Source organism: Drosophila erecta, unplaced genomic scaffold (assembly GCF_003286155.1).
Source record: "Drosophila erecta strain 14021-0224.00,06,07 unplaced genomic scaffold, DereRS2 tig00000021-arrow-pilon, whole genome shotgun sequence".
NCBI classification, from domain to species: Eukaryota; Metazoa; Arthropoda; class Insecta; order Diptera; family Drosophilidae; genus Drosophila; species Drosophila erecta.
Genome location: NW_020825198.1, coordinates 13585036 through 13610278, shown reverse-complemented (window position 1 = coordinate 13610278; position 25243 = coordinate 13585036). Strand labels below are relative to the sequence as shown.

At 40.8% G+C, this 25243-nt stretch overlaps 1 protein-coding gene across 1 annotated transcript; it reads right to left on the bottom strand.

Moving 5' to 3' along the window:
• Positions 1 to 5365: 5365 nt before the first annotated feature.
• LOC6544955 lies at positions 5366 to 5839 on the bottom strand. The gene is made up of 2 exons (XM_001972599.3): positions 5749 to 5839; positions 5366 to 5696 (listed from the first exon to the last, which is right to left on the bottom strand). Exons 1-2 carry the CDS (start codon positions 5767 to 5769, stop codon positions 5463 to 5465), a joined length of 255 nt encoding a protein of 84 aa, XP_001972635.1. The 5' UTR covers positions 5770 to 5839; the 3' UTR covers positions 5366 to 5462.
• Positions 5840 to 25243: the final 19404 nt, after the last annotated feature.

Sequence of the window (25243 nt, the reverse complement as noted above, 5' to 3'; positions counted from 1 at the left end):
GGGCTCTTTTTTCCCAACTCGGACCCCGGGCCCAGTCCAAGTTAATTGGTAAATTTAAATTGAATAAATATTCTATGATAGTGCAATGGACTTGGCCACAGCTTTTTAGATGCCCACCGATTCTAGTGGTTGTCATATGATGGGGTCGTGTGTATATGTCAGATTGTTTGGCTGTTTGGGTTTTGGCCATTATTGTTGGTTTATGGCTGTGTCGGAATTAAGCCGTTAAATGTAATGACTGCGATTTATACTCGAACGCTTCGGCCAGAGTAATTGGCAACTAAAATGCTTTGAAAACTGAAAACCAAAATGATCAAAATGTTTTGTTCTCGACTGATTGATCCAAATTGCTGTCATTTTAAAGTACATGGATTACTCATCCGAATGAAAATTAAAGTATATGTTTGGTAAGCTTTCCTAAACTGTCTATAAAGTTTACAAATGATTTGATTAGCTCCCCATTTGGACCAAGCCCGTTTTAATTTATAGTGAGATGTTTATGCGGTGTAAGTAGTCGTACAGTTTGATCTGTAATCACCGCATTTAAAGGCCTCGATACTCTGGCAACACTTTATCTGTCAACTTCGCCGCCCCATTTCTGTTCGAGGCAGCTGGGAAGGTCTCGTTTCTCTGTTTGTTTTACAATTTGCACCTTCAAGGACCTTCAGCAGGACGTCAGCACGATGTTGGATACAAGGACGCAACGGCGGCAAAGCAAACGCAAGTCGCATTCAATTTAGCAACAAAACCTAACTTTTTCCACGCCGGACAATAAGCGAGAGCAAAAACTTTCCACATGGGGAGAAAGGAAGACCCACAAAAGTAGGCAACAAAAGTTGCCGCAACGACTTGAGATAGTTGCAAGCATCCAGGCGAGGAGGCGGAAAACGGCGGGATTGTAGGGAGGGCAACTTGCCACTGCAACGCGCTAGCATAAAAAGCAAAACTTTTAACTGATGCCACAAGTAAAAGGTGCTACTTGTCGGGGACAGGCGACTCGTCCCATTGTTTCGTAATGGAGAAATATTGTTTAGCATGCGAACAGAAGTCGGGGAACAGGAACAGACAATGCTGACATCGGACAAAGGCCAGGGAGTTGGGGATCCTGGACGGAGATGGGGCTGTGGATGGGGTTGGGGTTGGGGCTGGGGAATCCCCATGGCTCTGAGCAGCTGCAGAGCCGACTTTGAGTAGGGGTATTATTATGCATAATGGTTTCTGGTCTATTGACATTTATGGCACTTGGAGTGCAGAGATGGCAACTGTTGTGGTGCTTAAATTCGTTTCCTTTTACACCTGTCCTAGGTACGATGAATTCTTAATCAGAAATTCAATAGAATATTTAATTTCTTTAATAAGCGAATTGTTTTAAGCAGGGTTATAAGTTATTTTAGATGCTCATTTCCACGTGCCACAAAAAGGAGGGGCATAAAAGCTTTTCTTTTGCGAGGTGTTAACTTTTCGAGAAGCCTCAAAATATTTGTTTTCGTATGCATGACTATCAAAACAAACTAAACTATTTCAATCAAAGCTCACTCTGGGCCATTCAACGAAAAACTTGATTTGAAAGCAAAATCAATAGAGGGGAAAAAGTGCAGAGAACTTGAAAAAGTTCACTGTTTGATTGGACTCCAGATGGAGGTGGTCAGGAGTGGAAATCTCTCAGATTCACAGATGCCCACTCGCATATCCAAAGTTTGCATAGTTTACGCAACTGTTTGCCATCATTTCGGTGTGTATCGTTCCTTAGTGTATAGCACACATTTGTGTTTACCGGCATGTTTCAGAAACGGAAACGTATCATTGAGCTTAGTGGTATATTAAAAATATAAAATGAAAAGTTTGAAAGCCCAGCAACCCTCTAATTGCCTGGCCATATTTCGTATTTTTTCAAACTAATTTAAACAAAATATTTAGACGCGGTGCGATTTCATCAGCGAAAACCACTCTAGAGGAAATATTCCGCGCTATTTTCATCCGTTTTGTATAAAGTTCCCATAATTCTATTTGTTTTCATATGTTGATGGCCGCCCATTTCCATGCCGTCCTTCTCCATTATCATGCGTGAACATTTATCCATTAATTTGCGCAAATAAAGTTGCCGCAACATACGCGTACTCACGTAACCGCAATTGAACTGGGCAAAAATAATACAAAAAAATACACAAATACACCCGGGCTACCAGAGAAACAACAAATAAACACCGAAAGAGATAGCGGCGTATCTGTGTCTCTCTCCGGCGAACTGTAGCTGGCCGCCGCTGAAAGGTAAACAATTTTAATTTATTTACCCAATAATAAACCCATCAAATGGGCGCATATATCCCCCAAAAGGAGGTCCAAATCGAGAAGGCTTCCTTGCGGCCTAAATTAGCGTCGAGTTTCGTATGTTTGTTAATGCATGTCTGCGGCTTTCAAACAATGGCTCGTAATTTGAATTTCAGACAAGTGGCATCTGGATTTTAAATGTAACGTTGGGATTTATTAATCAATATGGATTTAATTGTGATATAAAAGGTTTTTCACAGACTTTGTTATTTAGGGTTAATGGTATAGTTAAATCTATGTACCAAAAGCATCTGTTAAATCGTAAATATTCTTAAGTATTTTTAAATAAACTATTTTGCATTTTATTTGACCGCCTATGATATACATATGTGTTTCAGTGCCACGGATTTATGACCTGGGTGTCTCGTAGGCACTCGAGTGTCTCGGGTGTTTATTGGGTCATCTTTGTTTTTTGCTTTTGCACTTGCTAGCGTGTTAGGATTAATTCTTATTTCGAAGCCAACGAAAAAGGTCGCAATTATGGCAGAAACGGCAGATTTTGTAAAAAATAAAATTTTAAAATTAAAAATAAAAGTTGCAAAATCCTAAAAATTTGAGAAAAATTAAGTTCTTTTGTAATGCGTTTTAAAATATTTAATATATACTTTTTAAACCCAGTTTGTTATTATTATTTATATTAATACATTAAAAAACGTAAAAAATAACAAATGACGTCTTAAACTTCAAATATTCTTTGTGCCCGAAATGGGGTGCAGCAAAAGGCAAAAACATGTGCACGATCTTTTTCTTGGTATTCCCATTCACCCTTCATTTCTTAAACTGTCTCGCTTCCACCCATACAAGTTGTATGAATACAGAAAATGACGTGCGGCCGATCGTTGCTGTGTGTCGGCTTATTGGGCAGCAGGCACTTGGGTATTTTTTGGCAAGTAACAAAAAACAACAGAGTGGCAAAACACTCGGGTGTTTGTTATTGCCGCAGATAGAGTGTCAAAAAACACCCGGGTGCTGATATTATTTTATATGCATTTCTAGTTTATATACAATTTACCTATGTAAAATTGCATAGTTCTCTATTTTCCAGTAGCTTCCATGATCAGAGCGAAAGAGAGCAAAGTTCCGTTGGATCCTCGCTTATTCCATTTTCTTCCATTCCTCTCAGTACGCCGTTACCTGCCAGTTCTCAGCCGCGCTTTTCGCAGACGGTTGCGTTTTCGCATCTCGTGTTTCATTAAGTTTAAATAAACTAAAAGCGTTCGGAATTAGTTAAAACTTGTGTTAATACTAAGTAATCTTTATCTCTCTGTTCAATCAATCCCGCTGTTTCGATTTTGAGTAATAAAACCCAGCAAGAAGTAAAAAACCACCTGCTTCGGTGCACACGTGTGTGTGTGTGAGCGTCAGAAAAAGGCAGCTGGCAATTTTATGTTAAATAAACATCGAAAAGGAGTTATTCTTCTTAAAACGAATGCATTGTCGTCTACTTAGTATGTTAATAATAACGTGCGATAGCAAAATGCAATATAATATTCGAATTTACGGTTTTTATTTTGGCATTCAAGCGGGTGACGCGCGTTTTCATGTGTGTGTGTGTGTCTCGATGCGACAAGTTCGCTGTGTTTTAAATACGCCGTGCTCCTACTTCGCCGTATATGTATAAATGCAGGTGCGTTGACGAAATTCGCCGCAAATTGTTTTTGTGGTTTCCGGCGAATTTTGATATCCAATTTAAATTATTTAATTTCATTCAACGCGTTTAAAACGCGGTAAAATTTACTATTAAATTTACTATTAATTTACTATTAAAATTAAGAAATATCCTAATTGCCGATTTTAATATTTGTTTAAGAAACATATTTTCTTGTAGCCCTATAATTCCCTATAACTAGTTCTAGTGAAGACTGTTAGACATGTCTTCTAATTTAGAGTCACAAAATATTTCAAGTGATTATCTTTACTGAATACTGCCACACTCATTGCATTGAAATTTATTCGCTTTCATCAACTACCCTGCTCCATAACCGGAATACAGACGATTAATCAGTTTACGGCTTAAAAAGCTTCATCAGTGAACACGGAGCCCGCTGCTTTTGAGCTTTGCAACGCCTTTTAATTCAATTAAGCCCGGCTTTTGTGCCACGCCCCTACCAAAACGGAGGTTGGCAATAGGCAATTACCAGTAATCGAATTTGGGGCGCAGCAAAATCCGTTTGAAACAATAAATTTTCCTCTGTTTGCTGGGGGTTGCAAATGCGGCAAACGCTTGTGGGAGAAATCCCCTTCGAAAGAATACAAGCTGAAGGAGGAAAATGCAAAATGCAAATTGAGCGTTTCGCGTCGGGACATTAAACTTAGTCGCGGCTTAGGCGGCTTAAGCCAAAAGCTCAACTTTCACTCAACCGCAGAGTGCCGAAACGCACCCCCACACCCCCAAACTCCCGCATTAATTCCTAATTAAATGCAAGTCTCTTGGCGAGGGTGGAAATCGCCGGGGCTTCATTTGCATTTTACAGCAGATCTGGACACTCGGTCATCCTGACAATGACAAGCGGATGTATTTCATCTCAGTGGCACAGGACACGGGTTCCTTCTGCTGTTCCTGCTGCTCCTTTATCCCTTGTAAATATTTCATGGCTGCTGGAAAACAATTCCTGCCCGTCGCTCAGCTGTTGCACTTGCTGAATAAATTATCAGCTGTCATTAAGACTTCTCCGGTGCAACTCCTTCACGCCTTCATTTGTCACCCGACTGCGTTTGACAATTAAAAATCGCGAATCGCCAGGAAACGCGGGGCAGCTCTGGAGTGCTGAATGCAAAGATGTCGAAATGGACTGCCAAAACAGAACCTTGGCATTTAAAACTCTTGCAGCGGAAACTTTTCTTGTTACACTACAAAAATATATTTTATTTTCATTGCATTTCTTTATAGTCATTGCCAACTTATTCTCAAGTTATCTGAGCTTACATATGCCCTTTATCATGGTCAATCATACAGGTAGCATTTAGGTTTTATAAACATTTGAATGAAAAACTAATTTCAATTTATTAATTATTATTAATTGATAAAATCATTACATAACAAGTAAAATGCCTTTTGAGCATTTATTCTTTTCAGACCCCTTTTTGAGGGCAGAACGCAAATCAAACGAAATATTATAACACATTTAAAGCAATTATGAGTCCCGGGCCACGGGTTGGTTCTCCTTGTCCTCCCAGTCGAATGGTGGTGGTGCCACCTCAGCGACAGGAATCAGGGACGCGTCCTGGGCTTGCATAATCTGATCGCTCTGGGATCGGTTTCCGTTCAGGATGCGGACATACTTGAGGGCATAGTGCAACTCCGACATGGGCAGATCATGCTCGCGGATGAAGAACAAGGCCTCGTCAGTCTCCTCCTCCGTGTATACCTTAAATACGAAATGAAAGGCGGTGACTTTAGAAATGGAATATTGAACATACCTCATCTTCTTCGGATGTCATCTTGATTTTTTTGTACAATTTATTTCGAGTTATTGCTGTGTATGCTATTTAAACACGGCTGTGAACGCAGTGAAAATGTTTTACTGGCCTACTAAGCGCCACTTCATTCCGTAATGAAAATGTTGTCCTCAAAAACACATGAAATGCACAAAAATGATTGCGCATGGCCAACACAATATAGCATGCGGCCGAAACTGACCCATCAACACTTTGGCATTGCCTTTAATATGGTCTGGGAATAGAAACCGGAATGGGAGCAGGACCAGGAGCAGGAGCAGGACCGGGCCCAGCCAGGATGTCACCCCACCGAACCGAAGTGAACCAACCGCATTTTGCATTTGCAGTTTACTCGGTTAACCGCGTTTCTAGCGGATTTAACACATTTCGGCCTCAGCCGGGCGACAACTGAACAGTGGATTGCTCTTAACAACGACATAACAAAATAAAAACACAAATTAGCACATTAAAAAAAATTAATTTCAGTTCAAAAAAATGTAAACTATTGCATATTAAGTAAACTTATATCAGAAATTCTTTTAATAATAAACAGGTTCTAGAAATCTTTATTCAAAATCTAAAGTTAAATTAAATGAAGGCAACAATTTCACAAAATATTTTCAAATTTCTTATTGATTAGTAATCCATCTGATATTGACAGAAGAAGCAGATAATTACTATCTAGGGAGAGCACTATATAAACAGATTAAATTACCTCCAATGCCATTGTTGGTCAACTTTTGTGCCTTTTCCTCCACTGTGGCTAGTGGACGTAAAGTGAAAACTAGTTCAGCTGCCCAAAACATGCCAAAATGTTTGAATCGAACAATCAACGCACAGAGATGGATTCAGTGGGGGTTTGTAGGAATGAAACGTTGGTGGATTTGGGGCAAGAATGGGCATAGCTCATATCGAGTGGCTGCATGCATTTGCCATTTCCTCGGCAATCCAACTAGCCACCCATCACAGAGTGCCACGCCCACTCATATGTCAATGGGGCATGCATTTCATTCGATGTTTTTTTTTTGTTTTTTTTTTTTCTATTTTTTATATGCCTCACAAAACCGACTCGACTGACATTGTGCGAATTTTTGACCCTAGGGTTCAACTCTGCGGAAGGTGGGCGGCATGTTCATGGAACGATGGTTGGTTTTGGGTTGAATGCTAGCCAACATTCCTTTGTTATAGGCACCGGGCCAATGGGGCTTTGGGGCCCGACCATTATAATTTCAAGTGCAAACTTTGACACTTGAATGGTGGCGCACAACGCTGAAAATAAAGTTTGTTTTTCGATCCAGCTTTAAGGGATCGCATTCTTTAAGGGGTCTCGCAACTCCTAGGCACGGGTAAAATAGATAAAATTTAGCGCTTGATGGAAAAAACCAGCACACAAAGATAAGAAAATGCTATCTACGGCACTGGCAAATAGAATTGCACGAGGACACAACAGCACACAAAAGGCAAACAAAATTATGTTTAAGGTTATATGCTATGCATAAGTAAGTGAGGCAGACGAACTGGAGCGGGTCAGGCAAGCGGAAGTAGAAGTGGAAACGGAAGCGGAAGCTCAAGCAGCAAAAGAAAGTGTCTAACTGGCTGTGCATGTGTGCTGATGTTGGTGTTGGTGTTGGTGTTAGTGGGCGCAACCCCTCCCCCACGGGCACATCCGACAATTGGGAAAACACAACACTCACCCACACACAGATGGGCAGAAAGAGAGCGCAACCGCAGGCGACTTTCAGGCTTGGTTTTTGTACTGCCGTTGTTCTTACACATAGAAATAATAGCATCTGGCGATAATTTATATGTAAGATTTAAAAATAAAATATACAGATTTAGTCAGGAATTTTTGGACATAATTACTTTACTATTCAGAGCACTAAAAAATTGGCAATATGTAGATTTCTTCTCATTGTGCAAAATAATACGTATGTAACTCAATCGTCGTTAAAAGAAATTAAAATTAGGGATACAATCTACTCCCTTATTTATAATAGCAAATTTTTTCCAGTGTAACATGGCTTGCACACGCGCCGAGCGAGATAAAACATTTGTATGCTCTGATAAGAACGCATCCACTTACTTTTGGTCGCACATGACCTGAATTTTTGCTCCAAGGGGAAGCAGGAGTCAGACGAGGAACAGACAAAAAACTTGAACTTGCACACGGACCGAAAGGCAAATGAAGAAATTTAAATTTGATACCAGCCAGGGCAATCAGACGATGTGAATGATGCCCACTTTGCACACCCTGTTTGTGCATCGAACGAGGTATGTTGGGCTTAGGCGCTGAAGACATCAAGCCAACACTACAGAAGTTTGATAAAATAAAAATCAAAAATGATATACGAGCTTAACGTATAGAAGTTCCCAAGTGACTGTGTTATAAACTTTTCTAGAAAATTAATTTAAAAGATACTCTTGATCCTACAAAGCAAATAATAAGTGAATAAATCTTATAAAAATAATAATTGAGTTATGTGACCAATCGATAAATCTAATATTTATTTAAAATGTCCCACATGCATTGGTTGGTTCCGCTGTAGTTGGTCTTTGGTTCATCCTAGCTTAGAGGCCATTAGCCAGTCGATTACCAACTTCCGCCCACATATTGGAGCTGGCTGGCTTTACCATGTGGCACCAAGGAGCAGGCAGCATGCGCTTCAGTTACATCAGCCATCCTCTATCTGCGCTGTCTGGTGGTAGTAACACTCGCTTTTTGTGTCCTCCTTTTTCTAAAGTTCCAGTTCAGTAACACGAAATTTTGAACGGAAATACGAAAATGAAAGATTCGTATCTGCAAAGTTGGGCGAGATTGATGTGTGCAGGGGTGTGCGACCCACAAAAAAAGGGAGCAGAAGCATCGAAGTGCCCGCAGCACTCAAATGTGGCCTGGTCTGGTTTGTCTCCGCCCGTTTGAGTGCGCTTCTCTCATAGGAAAATAGGATTTGCTTGCAAATTTACGGCACCCATTGCAGATGAGTATGGAAAGTGGGGGCGAATAGTGGAGCTCCAGGAGGGAGCAGCCTTGGGCTCGTTTTGTTTGTTTGACACTTTCGTGGTTAGTGATTGTCCATATTATGTGACGGACGATTGAAAAGGATCTGGGCTGGAGAAGGATAGTGGAAGACAAGGACATGGGAGTGGTTCGTTTTCGAAATGCACCCAGCTGAGTGGACACTTTGTTTGTGCGTCCCTAATGATCTCTGTTGTCTTTAGGTAAATAAAAAAATATGTCAATTTTAAGTTTCAAGTAAATAGTTTATTTTCCTTCATGCATTTCTCTATACCTTGGTATTGTTTTTGTATACTACTTACAAAGTTATTGCAAGTGCCAATATAGTATTCGACACTTGAAATATTCTGTTGAATCGAAGATGCCACGAGATTTTCGACATACGGACACACTTCAATCCTGATTATTAGCATACATCAACGTCACAAGTGTCTCATAAATAAGCACCCAACTAAGCCATAAATTGCCGATACTCAAGAGCAAAACCATGCAAACTTTAAGCGGCTTAAGTTCCCATCTGCACAAATTACCCAAAGCATCATCGATGGTAATTAGCCCCGTCAACACTCTAAGAAACGGCATGAAATTATTCAATGCGAGCTGGGAAAGTGTCAGCTGGCCGAACTGAAATTAATATTTTAGGTCGTGCCAAATAATAAGCCAGGAGGCACGACTCCGCAGGAGGTCACAGGAAAGCCGGAGTATCGTTTAACACTTCATTAAAAGCCATCCCGACAACTTGTAGACAATTAAAGACAAGTTGAGGGCTGAGAAGTGGGCGCCACTTAACACATTTCCAATGTTCATTGACCGGCAAATGAAATAAAAATTGCAAACATCTTCAACTCCGATGGCGAATGCTTCATTTAACAGCGACAAAAACAACATCGCAGGCAGCTATTTGCGGGGGGTCCTTGGAAAAGGACTCTCCACACCGAGGCAATAGACAAAGTTCCCAGGCCACAAATTACACTTTGGTTTGGCAGCATAAAATGGCGTAAAAATTGCAGCTGTTTCTGCCACTCGAATGCGAGCAAAATTATTGAATGTCCTTGCTTCTTGTCTGTCGCTTCAGTCATTCCGAGAATCATATTCTCATATATCAGGCTTTTTATTAAAACGAAAAAATTTGTATTGAAATCTCAGACCAATAAATATGATTGATTTTCTAAATGTGTTTAATTATTAATATGATTATTTTATTAACTGTTTGCAAAGACCTTTTAGTGATATTTTGAACTATTTGGTAACAAGTTGTCATCAGTTTTGAAAGTATAACACACAATAATTGCTTAGAGTAGTAGTGTTTATTTTTGCTAAATCATAAACGGGAATTTGTGTACATCCCAACCTCAAAGTTCCTTTCCGGCCATGGTTCCCAGTCTGGCTCTGTGTATGCCTGTGTATTTTTTATGATGCTTGAAAATAAATAAACACTCAATACCAATGCCAAAGAGCAGACGGAGCCAACTTTCAGTGGCAGACACCAGAGAATCCGTGGCAGAGGCGATGGGAAAGGCAGACTGGCAGCATCGCGCACATTCAATAAATCTTCAGCTGTGAATAGTCACTTGAGACGGAATCGGAGGAGGAAGAGCAGCTTCCCAGGACACTGGGACTCGAACGCCTTTCGCTTTCAGTTCCATCTGCTCCTTTCCTCGTAATGGCCGCAGTCGTGAGCTGTTGTATAATAATAATGATGATGCTCTCATACCGGCGCAGAACGTGTTTTGCGGGGAATATTAGAGCTAGTGTGTGAAAAAGCGCAGCCTGCACGTATGAACGACGGACTTAAGGCCTCTAATAGCCTCATATTTTGCACTCCAATACATAACTCACTGGGCGCAGGAAGCGGAAGTCGGGAACGGAGGACGCGGGATCAAGACCAAGGCAAAGAGCTCAGAGACAATGAACAAAACAGGACATAGAGCCCTGTTGAATGCCGAATATTTGATATCCTAAGTAAATGAATTAGGGGTGATTATCAACACGAAGTTTAATTGCACTTATAACTCCAGTTTTACAACTTCATTTTGTTCATATTTCGTTCATACTTCAAATAATGTGTTGTAACGTGTTATAATTCCAAATACAAAGTTTGTTCAAAATGAATGAATACAAATAAATAAATTACTAAATTCTACAATTAACCGATAAATTTTCTGATGTTATGATATTGTAGAAGTAAAGTCCGTAACTCAACTTATCCTAATCGGATTTTTAAGTGGCATACCTCGAAATGTGTCTTCTCTAAAAATCTGCATTTAAATTTGGAAATCTATTTTTTTTATTTTGTTGTAAATTTTCTAATGACAGAAATGATGATTCTCTAATGACAGCTTTTGTTTATATATTGTAATCTCCAGAATTGAGCAGACGAGGGTATTCAAACCAGAATGGCCTCAAAATAGGCAACATGCAATGCTGAGCACAACAAAATGGATGCGGATGCATGGAAAGCGTAAATCAAACGGGGAAAAAGGCAATCGCAAGTCTCGACCCCGAGCAAACATTCAATCTATAATGGCATTTACACGACTAGGAACAGGATATGTAATATCCTTTTGGGGTTTTTAGCCCGAGCTGAAAACTGAAACGCTTCGCTCCTCCCGTTCGTTTGGTAGGCAGGTCCTTCGAAATCAGGCTGACTGGGATGCAACTTACTTTCAAATAAATATGGCGCAGCCCTTTGGAACCCCGTCGCCATAAATCTCAACAATTTCCGCTGTCTGTGGGAGCAGAGGGCCCGCAAGTTCCATGGCCATCTATGGATTTGCTATTGAAATTTATGCGCATGGGAGTGTCTGGCCAAGTGGATCCTAACTCTTTTTGTTTTATTAACTCAGGCAGGAAGAGGTGGGCCAGCCGGAGATACTTTCCCCTGGCTTTAGTTTCGGTCAGTTAATGGATTTGTTCAGCTTGAAAGAATGAAACAAGTGTCTATGGTAGCAATATATGCCATTTGCAAATTTGTAATACACTTGTTAAGTTAAATCAAAATCTTTTCTGCCTGCCGTTAGAGCAAAAATGAGCTTGGCGCACCACGCTCCAATCATAATTTTTAAATCTTAAACGGCCACATAACACTCAAGTGCGAGGCTCAAAAGAAATGGCAACTTTCACTTGGTGCGCTAACAACCGAAAGGAGGCCAGGCGAAAACTCCGCTTGGCAATTTAAAAATTAAGGCGAGGAGGCGCCAAGCGGAGCAGCAAAACACTTTAACTAAAATTAGAAAAACGCAAACGAGCTGAATGCAGGCGAAGTCCCTCTTCCTTTTGCCCATAATCAGCACTTGCAACTCGGCAAGAAAAACAAGCGCGGGATACACAGAAAAAGGCAGACAGCTGGTTTAATTTAATAATAAGATCAATAACACGTTAAATTAGTTTAAAAATGCTGAACAATGCCATTTTTTTAAATAAGACACTGGGTAGAAAGGTTTGATTTCGAAACTCTATGAGTTTCCTAATTTGTTTTCTGTGTATCAGCCAAGGAGGCAAATATGCAACAGCAACATCAACGACAACTGCAACACGGCACTATAATGAAGCTATCAACCGTAAGATGGCGCTTAGGCACGCAATCATACTTTGGAAACCTTATAACCCACGGCTATGTGCGACTGGTTCATGGAGAGTGTGGTATAAGCCAGATGTGCTGTTCTGTGAAACAGTTTCCTTGGAAATAGCTAAACAGTTCTTTGGATATAAATTTCAAGCACGTTATACTATTAAAATCCGATGGCAACCTGGGAATTTTAAGAATAAGGTACCATTTTAAAGAGTTAAACACGTTATATTGCCTTTTAAAAGATGGATTTTGTAGTTTTGCAGTGGTAGGAAATCCGAAGCCAGAACACCCCCAAATCAAGTGGCCTGCATCGCTGGCGTGCCGTTTTTGTAATTTTCACCATGCGGCATAGACACGGCAGGCACTCGCACACGCGGCGTATGCTTAATATTTCCGCCGCATCCTATGCGCATATTCATTTTTGACGACGCTTTGACGTCGCCCGTACGTTGACCGCTGGGGAATCGCCGGTGGGGGCTTCTGCATTAGCGTTTAATAGTAGACGACGCTGTCCTGGGCGCTGCCATCTTGCCAGCTGTACGGATATACCCCGCGGTGCTGACCTAAATTTTCCGGTTTATGAAAAATATATGTGCGCAGTATAAAATGTTTCCCTCTGCTGCATGCATAAAGCGTTGAAAAATATGTATATTTAAAATTATATATATATATATGCAGCGCCCAGCGCTATGTATTTTATTTATTTACATAGGGTTTGGTGGGTAGAGCTGGCCAAGTTTATAAAGGCTCACCCGTTCGCTTTTTAGTCAAACTCTAAATGGCTACAAATGGCGGCGTCACAAACGGAAAATCGCCAGAGTTGCGGTGTTGCAAGGAAACATCAAAGGCTTGGAAAAGCTTTTGTAGGAGAGCTATTATCATAAAGGAGGGGAAGACCAGCATTCAAACTGCAATTAAGATCTAGTACAATATCATCAAACATGAAATGGACAATAGAATATTTTAGTTGGCTTCGGTCAAGCGGTCAAGCATTTTGTAATAATATTTATGCTGATAACCAGATTACTTTTCTATTTCGTTGAGTAAGGGTAAAAAGTATTTTGGGTCGGGGACTTTATACAATTGCCAGCTGTGAAGGCTACAAGCCACCAACTTGAATTTATGAACAATTTTTGGGGAAAACATGGAAACATGGAGCAGCTTATCGTGAGCAATAAACGCTAATGGATGAGCTTTATGTCGGTCAAGAGGGGGGCGTTCGCACTCTGTGCACACTTGAAGTTCAACCCCGAAAAGGTGACAAAAGATATCGCAATTTTATGAGTAATCCTCTGACACCCTGACAAGGACATGCACTGATTACGGTGTCACAGACTGACCCCCTCGGAAGGCGGTAATAAAATTTTCACTTCAGATAGATTTTAGCATTGTCTCGCTTAGTGCAGATAATATGTCTGACTGTGAGTGAGTGTTTGTGGGGTCCTGACGTCCTTTCCTACCTTCTAGTCAGCCCTGTCTGCCTGCTGGCTCGGATGTTGCTGTGAGTCATATTAAAAAGTAACGAGCAAAATATTATGAAGCCAGACAAAAGGCACTTCCGGCAGCAAAGGAGCGATCCCATCCTATATTGGATTCACACGATGCAATGTTTTGTGAAGGATGCCAGCCAGTTTAACTCTTGTTCATTGCCTGTTGTTGTTTGGCTGGCCAACACAATCCCACCATAAGACCACCAGCCCGAACCATCGCCATCCCGGAATCTCCCCCTATATTATATTGTGTTTTTGGACCCAGACAAGTCTGCATTGCCGCATGTACCATGTCCTGTCTCGTTTCCGAGGTTATCTCGTCCTTTGCCTGGGGGCAGCTCACACAGCATTATTAATAACCATAACTCAAATCTATTGCCGCTTTACTGCTCATTGATTCTGTTTATGGCCATGATTTCGTCAGTTCGCTTTGTCTGCCTTGCCTGCTTCCCCTTTTCAAAAGTTTTGATTTCATCGCAAAGAATGAGTTTCATGGCGAGCAGCGGGAAATGAATGTAAACTTCTCTGAATTTTAATGGGCTAAAGAGCTGATCTGTACTGAAACAAGTGAACGACTTATTGGAGATGCATCCATACATATAATTTGCTAAATGTTTTTCGATTAGGCAACTGAAATTTGTATCATTTTGTGATTGTATTTATTTTGAAGTCCGAAATTGCAGTCCATAGTAATGTAATTATTATATTTAAGTAAGGAATGGACAGCAGTTCTGACTATGTTAAATATATTTAGGTATATTGCAGTTCACCGCTCACTTTAACATTTATTATAGAATGAAATATACTTTATAATTATTCAGCAACCAGTACTGAAATGTCTTCACTCTGTTAAGAGCTAAAATCGATTTCTGTGGTCCATTAAAACTATACCCCCCCTTTTCCACTACGGCTTATCACTCAAAGCTGGCACTTGTGAGATATCCAAGAAACGCCAGCGCCAACTGGTCTTTTGCGGCAAGTTTTAATTGTGCTCATATCTCAAGAACTCTTCTGGATCGCTTCGCTGCTTGTGGCAAAGTTTGCATTTGGCCATTTGTGTGTGGCCAAACTTTTTTGGGGCACAGTCCCACACACACACACACACACACACAGGCAGTCACAATCACACTCTCTGTCCCCTGCAAATTGCTCAACAATCCATGTTGCCATTTTACAACACTTGGAATGTCTTTCGGACAATTCGCCTTTGGCTTAGACCCGCTTTGGATGTTGACTTTTACTTTGGCCAAGTGGACCCAGAGCAGCACTCGCTGGGCGTATAATTTCAATGCTCACTGTCGTAAATAGCCAGTCCACCGTCGAGAACGATGAGTATTTTCTTAATTTTCTTGCACTTCCTGCAGCCCGGCAAAAGTTTTCCCAGCTCTGCCAGCTAGAATCATCATCAGCAGCAGCAGCAGCAGCGGCAGCAGCTTTTCCGTTTGTCAGCTGGAAAAGGGTCGGGAAAATGGGGGACGAGCTCCGACATTAAAGTATTATGCAAGCGTATTAATGCACTCAACGGACACGGAGACTTGACAGACGGAACGGAACCGAAAAGTGACCGGCTACACGGAGAAAAATGTTTAGCACTTCACATACTAGCAATTTTCAATATCTTCTCTCAAGTTATTTTATTCTCTTTTATTTTTTTTATTACAAACACTAAATAAGCGACCAATCAAAAAATTATCGGAATTATCCACTATAATAATAATACTTATAATAATATAAACAAATTATTATTAAGGGGCTTTAATTTAAATGGCAAAACTGTTGTTCATTTTTCTGTGCAGTGATAAGCTAGGGAACAGGATGCAGTGGAAGGCTAAAAGAGAATTTCAAGCTGCATCAAAAGTTCTCCACGGGCAGCAGCAACAGGAAGCGTCTTAACGTGGCCCAAACTCTTGGCTTAGATATTAGCCCATTCGCGGGTATTCCGAAAGGGAATGTACCACATAAGCAGCGTAAGCAATTTTATAAAAATACAAACGGTGGCTTATTAAATTTCCCATAATGCCAGACATACCAACCTTAAGGAGATGGGCCTAATCACTTAGGCATAGGCTTAATTAAATTAGGGGTTAATTCCCCAGGAGCCTCGACCCATGTAAAATATCAAGTTGCTGTCTGGTCAAGACGGCTCCGGTGTGGCATTCTGTTGTTTAGCGGCGTCTTGTCAACTGTCATGTCATTGTTGGCCGAAAGGCGCCCACATATGTATACAGATATATAGATTCCTCCTCGTGCGATTCGATGGCATGTGTATTCCCAAATGCACTTCGATGTCACCGCTCGAAACCTTTGATGTCTACGGAGAAACCAAATGAAGCAAAAACAGCCTTTGTATAATTTGGAAAGCGATCTTACATTATCAATAATAATAATACAAGTTGATTATAGAATAAATGAAATCTCATTTGAAAATGTTCACAATTTCGAAATAAGCCAAGCGAAACAATAACCGTTTAATAACTTACTTTATTGTACTTGTTATCTATGACATTGAGCGTTATCAATGCAGCAAGGTGTTCATCATCCGACGTGCTCCCGGATTTCCACGATTTTCTGGGCCACCGTGAAAATTAGGAGGAATGGATTGCCATCCTGGCGTTCCTGAACTTAGGGGGCCATCGGCTAATCCAGGGTTGTCTTCTGAAAATTACTTGCTTAAAAGGTTTCACTTTTCCCCTGAGTTTTATTCGGATATTCGTTTTTTTGCACTTTGCGAATTGAAGCACACATGTGATTTGATTAGGAAACCCGATCGAAAAGTCATTTATTTCGCAGTCTGGATCCATAGAAATGGGCGTTAACTTCCATCGCCTGTCCACTTGACATATTTTTACGGTTGAAAAACTCGAATGGGTCGGGCGCTCATTCATTCCATGATTCGTTTATTCATTCATCAATCAGCGTACGCGACACTGCATGAAAAATGTCAGTGAGGAAAGCATCAACGCGTGGACAGGGGAAAATTTTGTTTCGATCTGTTGGATGCCCAGGAAGATGGGAAGATGACTTCGACGGGGAATACCATTACCTTGCCGGCTGCCAACCGGCTTTTCCATGGTGGGAACCTCCGTAGCACCCCCACTCGAATGGTTTCGCTGCTTGCCGTTACCCATTTTCGTCGATGCGTTGTGAAAATTGGCAAGTCACTTTTCAACATTTTCCGCGAGCCGTGAAGCAATCAATATTGATTGCATAATGAATGACAATCAGCGCTGCGCTTGACACTCGGCCCCAAACCTCAGCGGTCCACCCACATTTCATATTTTTGCACAGGGAAAAACATTCAAAACTCTTGTAAGCAATAGTATTTTTCACACCATTTGAATATATGTGTTTAAAGTCGTCTTAAGGGGACCAAGCATTTTTCCTAATTAAAGTTAATAGCCTTATAAATTAGGTGTACCTTTCTTAATAAACAATGTAAGTTTGTCACATCCACCACACTTCTGGGATAATGAATTTGGAATTAGATATATTACAGAATTTGGGAGAATCAGCATTGTCATTATATTGTGCTTTCCCGCGGTGTGTGGATTTCCCGGGATATGTGCTGACCTGCGGCATTCTAATTGCGCTGGCTCTTTTCCGAGGGTTCAATTGGCAGAAGCAATGCAAAACATTCCAGCGCTGGTGAAGATGATTCAATTGACATTCCCATTGCCACCGAAAGGGGGATCCGATCCGGATGCTCCGCTGGTGGCGTTCATGTGAACGTCCGGAGGATGAGGACGACGACGAGCACGGGGACGAAGGACGTCCAGCCATCCAAACCGACCAGTCAGCCACACAATGGCCGCCACTTGGCTGGTCGCTGTCATGGCCAACTTGGCCAACAAGGATGGCAGTTGCAGTTCCAGTTTCAGTTCCCCTGGCCCCTCGCCACAATATCCCTGTACTTCTCTGTCTGTGCCGCTGTTTTTGTTAACTTTTCGAGCTCAGTTCGCTGGATCTTTTCGTGTACGTGTGTGGCGTTTTGGCCGGCTCTTTTATTTCTTGTTGTCTTTCTTGTTTTGGCCGTATTTTGTTGCAGTTTGTTTTGTGCTTTGTTGGTTGCCATTGCGCCATTTTAGCCGTTGATGTTACCTGCTGCCATTGCTTTAAATACTCTGCCAGGAAAAACATTGAACAAGGCGGATTAGCTTATGCTAGAGGTATAAATTGTTCAAAGTATTTAAATGAAATACTGTTTTTTAAAATATTCTGAAATCTTTGACGGCGATAAGAGCATTAATACTTTGTTATTCATTTGCTTTAATGCATATAATGCACCATTTTTAAAATTAATTTAGCTTATAGCAAAAACGATTGTGTAAGATGATTTAAAGTAAATTAGTATAGAGCAACGACGAGTTTCACATACCCGAAATATTTTGCACTATTTCTTGTTCCTTTTCTAGTTCAGCGTGTATGTGTCACTCAACGGCATTGAATTCGATGTGAGTGCCAAAGTCTGTGTTCCTGTTCTTGGGGTATTTTTAAATTGAACATATTTCCGTTTGAAATATACTTTTTTCGGAACTTACTCCTTCCATCGAATTCGATGCATCGACGGGGTATTCATTTCCTGTTTGTTACGGTCCAGACTGCAAACTCTCTGGAGCGAACGGACCAGAAACTGAAGCATCCTTCAGCCCTATTGAGTTGGCAATTTTAAAGAGAAACATTTGTTGACAAACGGCGGCGGATGGCCAAAACTATTAGGTGGGTATTATGTCGCCATCGATTTAAATATGCACACAAAACCTAAACGCAAATACTGCAAATTGCTTTATGCATGTTTAAAATCAATTAATTAAGCCAAATTTGTTTGATTCACCAGGCCGAGTATCCTTTTTTGCTTCTTGCTTTGTCAAGTTTAGTTGGGAACCTGCAAGAATGTGCAAATAAAGTGATTCCAATTTAATGAATTTCAGATTCCCTTTGTTGTCATTGACTATTATTTTGTTATTATCCTGTCATGCTCTATTGCGTTGTGCACAAAGGCTTCCCCAGCAAATTATTTAAGCGAAATCAATTTGATTAACTTTTATTGCATTTTTCATTGGGTTCAGCCAATTAAACCTATGGCTTTCCCGACTTTTTCAATATAGTTGCAGTTATAATATATTTTTTATCCTCACTGCTTGCGTCTATCATTATTGTGGAGGGACGTTTGTGACAAAGTGCACCTTTTCAATGAAAAAACGTACAACTTAAAAGCCCAGATGTGGTCGTTCTCAAATGAAGAATCACAAAGTTTTTCTCTACAGGTTCCACTTAGGTCAAGCACTGACATACATATTTTAAGCGCTGGACCAGCAGAACAAATATTTGCGAAATATATACATTTTAATCGATTTCTAAAAATGAATTTTTATCGTTTAAAACTTTAATAATTCGAGCCTTTAAAGTTAGTTAATGGAAGGGCGCAAGCTCAAACTGTCACAGTCAGCGTTTTTATTGCACGCACATGCATTGCTGTACCTTTTCCACCCACATAAAATAAATATTTTAACAAGTGTTATTTTAATTGCGTGCAACTTCAGCATGCACAACATTTCACAGTTTCAACTTGGTTGTTTTTGCAGCTGCTGTTATTTACCTTTGACTGCTGCTGTAATGCGCACAAGTCGGAGGGGCGGGTCGTATAGGTATGTCGTGCACTGTATGTATTCCTGCGTGAGGTCGCATAAGTTTCGTACCGCAGGACAAGTCCAAACTTATGTGCTCGCATGAAGAACGAGCCGAGAATAAACCTTTTTATCTGATTAACGCGATGGGATGCATAAAAATTCCCGCCATTCCGATTTAATTTGCTCCACTGGGGACCAAGGCAAAGTTTTCACTTTGTCACCTTACTTTTCCAACGCTGTGCGCTGCATAAATCAATTCAATTTGTAATAAATTTCAAAACTTTTCATTTTATATTAATTCTGATGCCAGCCAACGCCTGTCGTCGTCGCAGTTGGCCCTTTCCTTTTTTGCCGCCACAAGAAATCAATTTAATTCTAATAAAATAAGTGAGGGGAAAGTTTCGTTGCCTCTCATCCTTATCGTGCACACTAAAAATAAAACAGGGTACAAATTCATTCCTTAAAGCCAACATAGTTATATGACCACATCGACTTACCTTAATTTTCATGCTTTATTCCTAAAGCATTTGTAAAATGTAAATCTTATTTTTTCCTAAATTTGGTATTATTTTTAACATATAAAATATGAAAAAGTATGTTACAAAACATTTATTCAAATTATTACTTCGAATTATTATTTTCTCGGTGCAGACAAGCCGTTGTCCTTTTAGTCCTTTTATTAAAGCATATTCTGCGCCCCAATTTTGCGCATTTCCTTTGTCCTGCCGAGGTCCTTTCCTCGCCTTTTTTCTCAGATGCCGTTCCTGGCTGCAGCTTAACAAATTGACTTTCTCCGGCCGCGGTCTGCCTTAGATTTCCTGGTCCTTTTATTTTCTGCACTCCATACTCACTTAGTTTTTTCTTCTGATTATCGGCTGAGTTATTGCTGCAGGCAGAGAGGTCCTTTTATGGCCTGTCTGGACGCATCGTCGTCACTTTGTCGACGATGCGGGCAACCGGGCGCATGATAATTTCCAATGCCAATTCCTTTATCCTTCCTGCTCATGATTTACTGACAACTAATTTTGGCTTCACCCAAATCTTCGGGGTTTCGTTGCAGGAATAATAGGATATGCATCCTTAAAACTAACTCCTGGACAAATTAACACCGAGTCAAACTAACCGTATGTAAAATCCAACCCCCCGAAACTTCAGGCAAACTAATCGTCGGATAAATTAACCCCCTCACAAAAAAAAAACAGAGACAATTAACCGCTGGACGAACTAAGCACTAGATAAACAAACCCCTAAATAAAAACACCTCCAGAAAAAAACTCATAAAAATGAACTCCTGAACTAATTACCTTAAGGAAAACTAACCCCCAGCCAAACTAGCCCACGAATAAACTAACCGTGCGATAGAATTACTTCGGATAAAATTTGACTATGCCGCACTAATTTTGGTCCGCTCCACCTGCTTTCACCTAAACTACGAGTATTTGCTTAGGTCGTGTGCATTTCCCCTGCTCCCCGGTAGCCAAGAAATGCAATCAATTTGCTCAACAATTTTTGTCATTTGTTAAATTGGAAATTGCCAGCTGCAGGCTTTTCCTTTTGAATGCGGAATGGAGATCAGAGAGAAAACTGGGAAATTCCTTTGGACATTTCGAGAATTCTCTTTGTCCTGAGCCTACAAACTGCAAGTCCTTTTCCCCATTTTGTTGATTGGTCGCCTTCAGGCCTTGAGAGCTCTGTGCAACTTTTGTTGATTTTTAATTGCGTCGATTTCTCCAGCACACAATCACACTGAATTGAAATAATTTATAACCCAGCCAAAACCCTGAACCATAGCCTATAGCCTCTTGGTCAACTTTCGAGAGCTCATTTCGAATGCAATGTGCTAATAAAATACAGTCCGAGCTTTTCGCTCAGCTCCTTTGTGTCTGACTTGCCAATTTGTGCAGGAGTCACCGATTTGCGATTTTCTGTGGTGTTCATTCTGAGAACCATCAAAGTGCTCTTTAAACTATTATCAATTAAAAATGCCGTGTATACGAAGATAACAAATTGAACTTTTTGTTAGTTTTAAAACAAGGCTATTATTATTCGTAATAATTTGTTAAGCAAATGTTTACATTTAAGCTGTAAGATAAAAATTATGACATTTGCTGAAGATGATCAAATTTTAGTGATCTGAGAGCATAAATGTTTCATAATAAATACTTTTCGACTTTTTCTTTTCGAAAATTAGTAGAGTAGCTTTAGTCTGCCTCGATTACAATTGCTCAATCTCCGCAGATCTTCCGCCCATTTAAATTATTTTTATTAGATGCGTATACGTAATGTAGTGGTGCTTACGCCCAAGAAGCAAACGTGGCGATGCAATGGCTTTATAGTCCTCGCCAGCACACATGCTCACGTTTTATTGGAGTGTTTAACTCATGGCCAGACATTAACAGCGTCTGGCAGCTCCTTCCTCTATCTTCCAGGGGCAATCAAAGCATTGTCCTTTTACGATGCCGCCTCCACCCGCACCATTTTCGATGCCAGGATGCGACAACATTGAAAGCTGAAAGCTCTTGCTGCATCTTGGCTCATCATCAACGCCAAGTAATTGCCATTGCAGCACTCCATCGCAGCCCGCACTTCCCTGGAGCCCGGCAACTTTCGGGTTTTTGTGTGCTGTGGTATTTATCGTGCAATGGCGAGGTCCTTGCAGGATAAGGTGTCCTTGCTTGGCGTGACAATTAATAAAGCGCTTTACAGGACGGGCGAAGCCATTTGGCCCCGGGAAACTTATACTTATACTTTATCGATAGTATCTGATGACTATCTTACTAAAAACTAAATGCTAAGTATTTTTTTATGTCTTTCGATTGAGCTTGAGCTCAAACTTGTACATACTTTTGCTTTTATTGCTTATGTGGGTTTTAAGACAAAACTATCAAAATAATATATTTTTATTATTTCAAGAAATCTTGGGGGTTTTCCTTTGGGGCTAAACACATTTATTTGTCAAAAAATTTGAATTCTTTTTTATTTTATATGTACTTTTTAACAATATTCTTTGACTCTTCCAAAATAATATTTTTTTGATATTTCAAGATGTTTTGGGGGTTTTCCTTTAGGGCTAAGCACATTTATTTGTCAAACAAATTGGAATGTTTATTTTTTTAGATGTTTACCATTTATTTGTCGCATTAATTGCAGTGTTTGCCAAACACAAAAAATCATAATTTGCGTCCAACATTCATAGTGTTTTATATATGTAGATTTAGTATTAGGATAAGAGATTGTGCCCTCTATTAAATGCAAATTTTCAGTAGAATTTACAAAAGTCGGTGTTCCAATTGATCATCTGCATATTTTCTGGCCAGATAGCAAGTCAACCCAACTAAGCCTCGACAAATATTGAAAGGACCAACAGTCTACTGCATCTGCTCTTTTCTGCACTCTGTGCCCTCCACTTCACTTCAATTCATTTAACTGTGTTAAATTAAATCACAAATCAAAAATCAATTACAGTTATTACAACGACTGCGACGATGTCTACGATTTCCAATCTCTAAACGAGCGCGAATTTCCACCCCTGTTCGCCTTTTCCGACCCCCAACAGCTGCATCCCAAAGTGGGGTCCTGCGAAGGGATGGGATTGGAGGCAGTTCTCGGCTGGCATGGTGACCTGTATCTATATCTCTGGTTCTACGGGTCTGATTCCGATTCCGATTCCGATTCTCACACCGAAGGACTCCGGAGGAGTCTGGGGCTGCGGCTCCTTGGGCGCACATTCCTGCAATCTGTTCGAGCTGCCTTTCTGCCTTTTCTGCCATTTGCCGGCTGGTTTGGTTGGATGCCTGGATGGTTGGTTGGCTGGCTGGCTGTGACTTCTGGCCAAAGCTTCATCAATAATGATGTTATCGGTTGCACAGGCACACACCGAAGGCAACGAGGCCAGCACACGCTGCATATTTATTTAAAGTTTTATGGGTCCGGGCCGGGCCAAGATGGAGTCTAGTTGGAAATGGAAATCGCAGGGCGGCGGTGGCGTTGGCGGCGGAGGAAGCAATTCCAACTGGTTTTTAATTTCGATTTGATAAAGATTTTAATAATGTTAGCCGAAGATGGTGCGGCGAAGCGAGGGCTCAACATCAAATTAGTGTAACGGATGTTGATTGCTCGACGAGCTAAAAGTGATTGCAGTTGATAGAAAACGTTGATTGATTTTTCCCTTCGCCACCAGTTGATTGGGACTGGAAGTTGGAAATGAGTTTCGAATTTGCAATTTTTTATGTAATTAAAACAGTTTTTACTCACATTTTATTTGTTGTTAGATTTATTAAACCTGTTTAAGTTTCATCTAATATTTAAAGGCAGCTGAGTAATTTTAAAATGGTTTTAGCTTTTATTCAGTCTCGAATTCTTACAGCCACTACATATGTAGTATGTGTAGTATTCAAGGAATGCTAGGTATTCAAATGAATTTTGCCACTTTGTAAAATGTGGAAAAGAACATATAAATTAAATGCCAGGGGTTCAACAATCCATGTTGCTGCTTGCGCTTTAAAGTTGTTTTGATTTCATTAATTAATTTAGCTCTACATCGAAGATCCCTTTTGGAATTTTCTGGTTACCTAAGTTGATTTCCTCGGGATGTTTTTCACTTCGGGATGTTTCATCCTTAACCCTTTGAATTCCTGCCCCTTCTCAGGACTCTGGATGCCGCCAGTTGACTTCTATCTTGGGGCCCCACCCTTCCGTTGTTAAGCCGTTTGCTTTGTCATTTTGTTGGAAATTAATTCCCGTTTATGTACATTCTGGCAGCTACTGATACTTTTTATTTCGGTGGTTGCAAATTTCATTTGGAACCAGAAGCTTCACCAGTACAGGAACCAGGACCCCTCCCTTCAGCTGGCCCAAATCAACCCCAGTGCTTATCCAAACTTCATTTGGCCGGAATGTAACCAGACAGTAACAACTCCTGACTGGATTTTATGAGTTCTGGCTCAACTACAAATGGCAGCCATAACACTAAAGAATCCCCGCCCTTTTCCAGCGCAGATGGATGTGAGTCCCCAACAGCTGCTGGCCAATTAGATTGAAAAGTCCCTGGGAGAGGGGGCAAGTGGGATAACAATTTACCCGTTCGAGTGCCTGGCTGCTTGATTAATTCCAGAGAAGGAAATCCCCAGTGAAACTGCATTGTCATTTGCATAACCGGAGTCAGGGCCGAATGTGGGATTTATACTGGAGCCCCGATGGGGCCCAGATTTTGTGGTTTTACTTTTCCGCATCATCAAATCGAAGCATGCAAAAAACATCATGACTGGCGTAATTTACACGCCAATGACTTTCGAATCGACTAAGTACACAGGCACCCACATACTCGTATGATACATACAAGTATATCCGAACATTGATACGGAATACGGACTGGGTCCCATCTTGGCCTAATCTTATCGGGCGTGGCACAGCTCATATAGCTGGGCAAAATCGCTTTAATATTGAAATTGCCAATTTCGATATTCATTAAATATTGCGATGTTGAACGAGGAACCGTGGAACCGAGCAATCGCTGGGCGGCGGAGGGGCGTGGCGACAATGTGGCCTCTGTGCAAGGAAGCGTGCTTATCCTGCCATCGTTTCTGCTCCGGGGTGTGATATGTCGATAGGGCGGGGGCAATCAGAATCCATAAACATCAATGTCGCGGAGCAGCAGAAGCAATGCACTGAAAAGAGCTCCTAGCTACTATGTATAGGGTACTTAGATTCAAAATACCGAATAAGACTTTACTGCAGTAAAAGGAACAGAAATGTAAATGTCAAAGGACAACAA

What these genes read in the sequence shown, in the direction of transcription:
- LOC6544955 (XM_001972599.3), bottom strand. Translation starts at nt 5,769, where the DNA reads ATGACATCCGAAGAAGATGAG. An exon ending in TGACATCCGAAGAAGATGAG is followed by an intron (nt 5,697 to 5,748) that starts GTATGTTCAATA and finishes TTCGTATTTAAG; the next exon opens with GTATACACGGAGGAGGAGAC.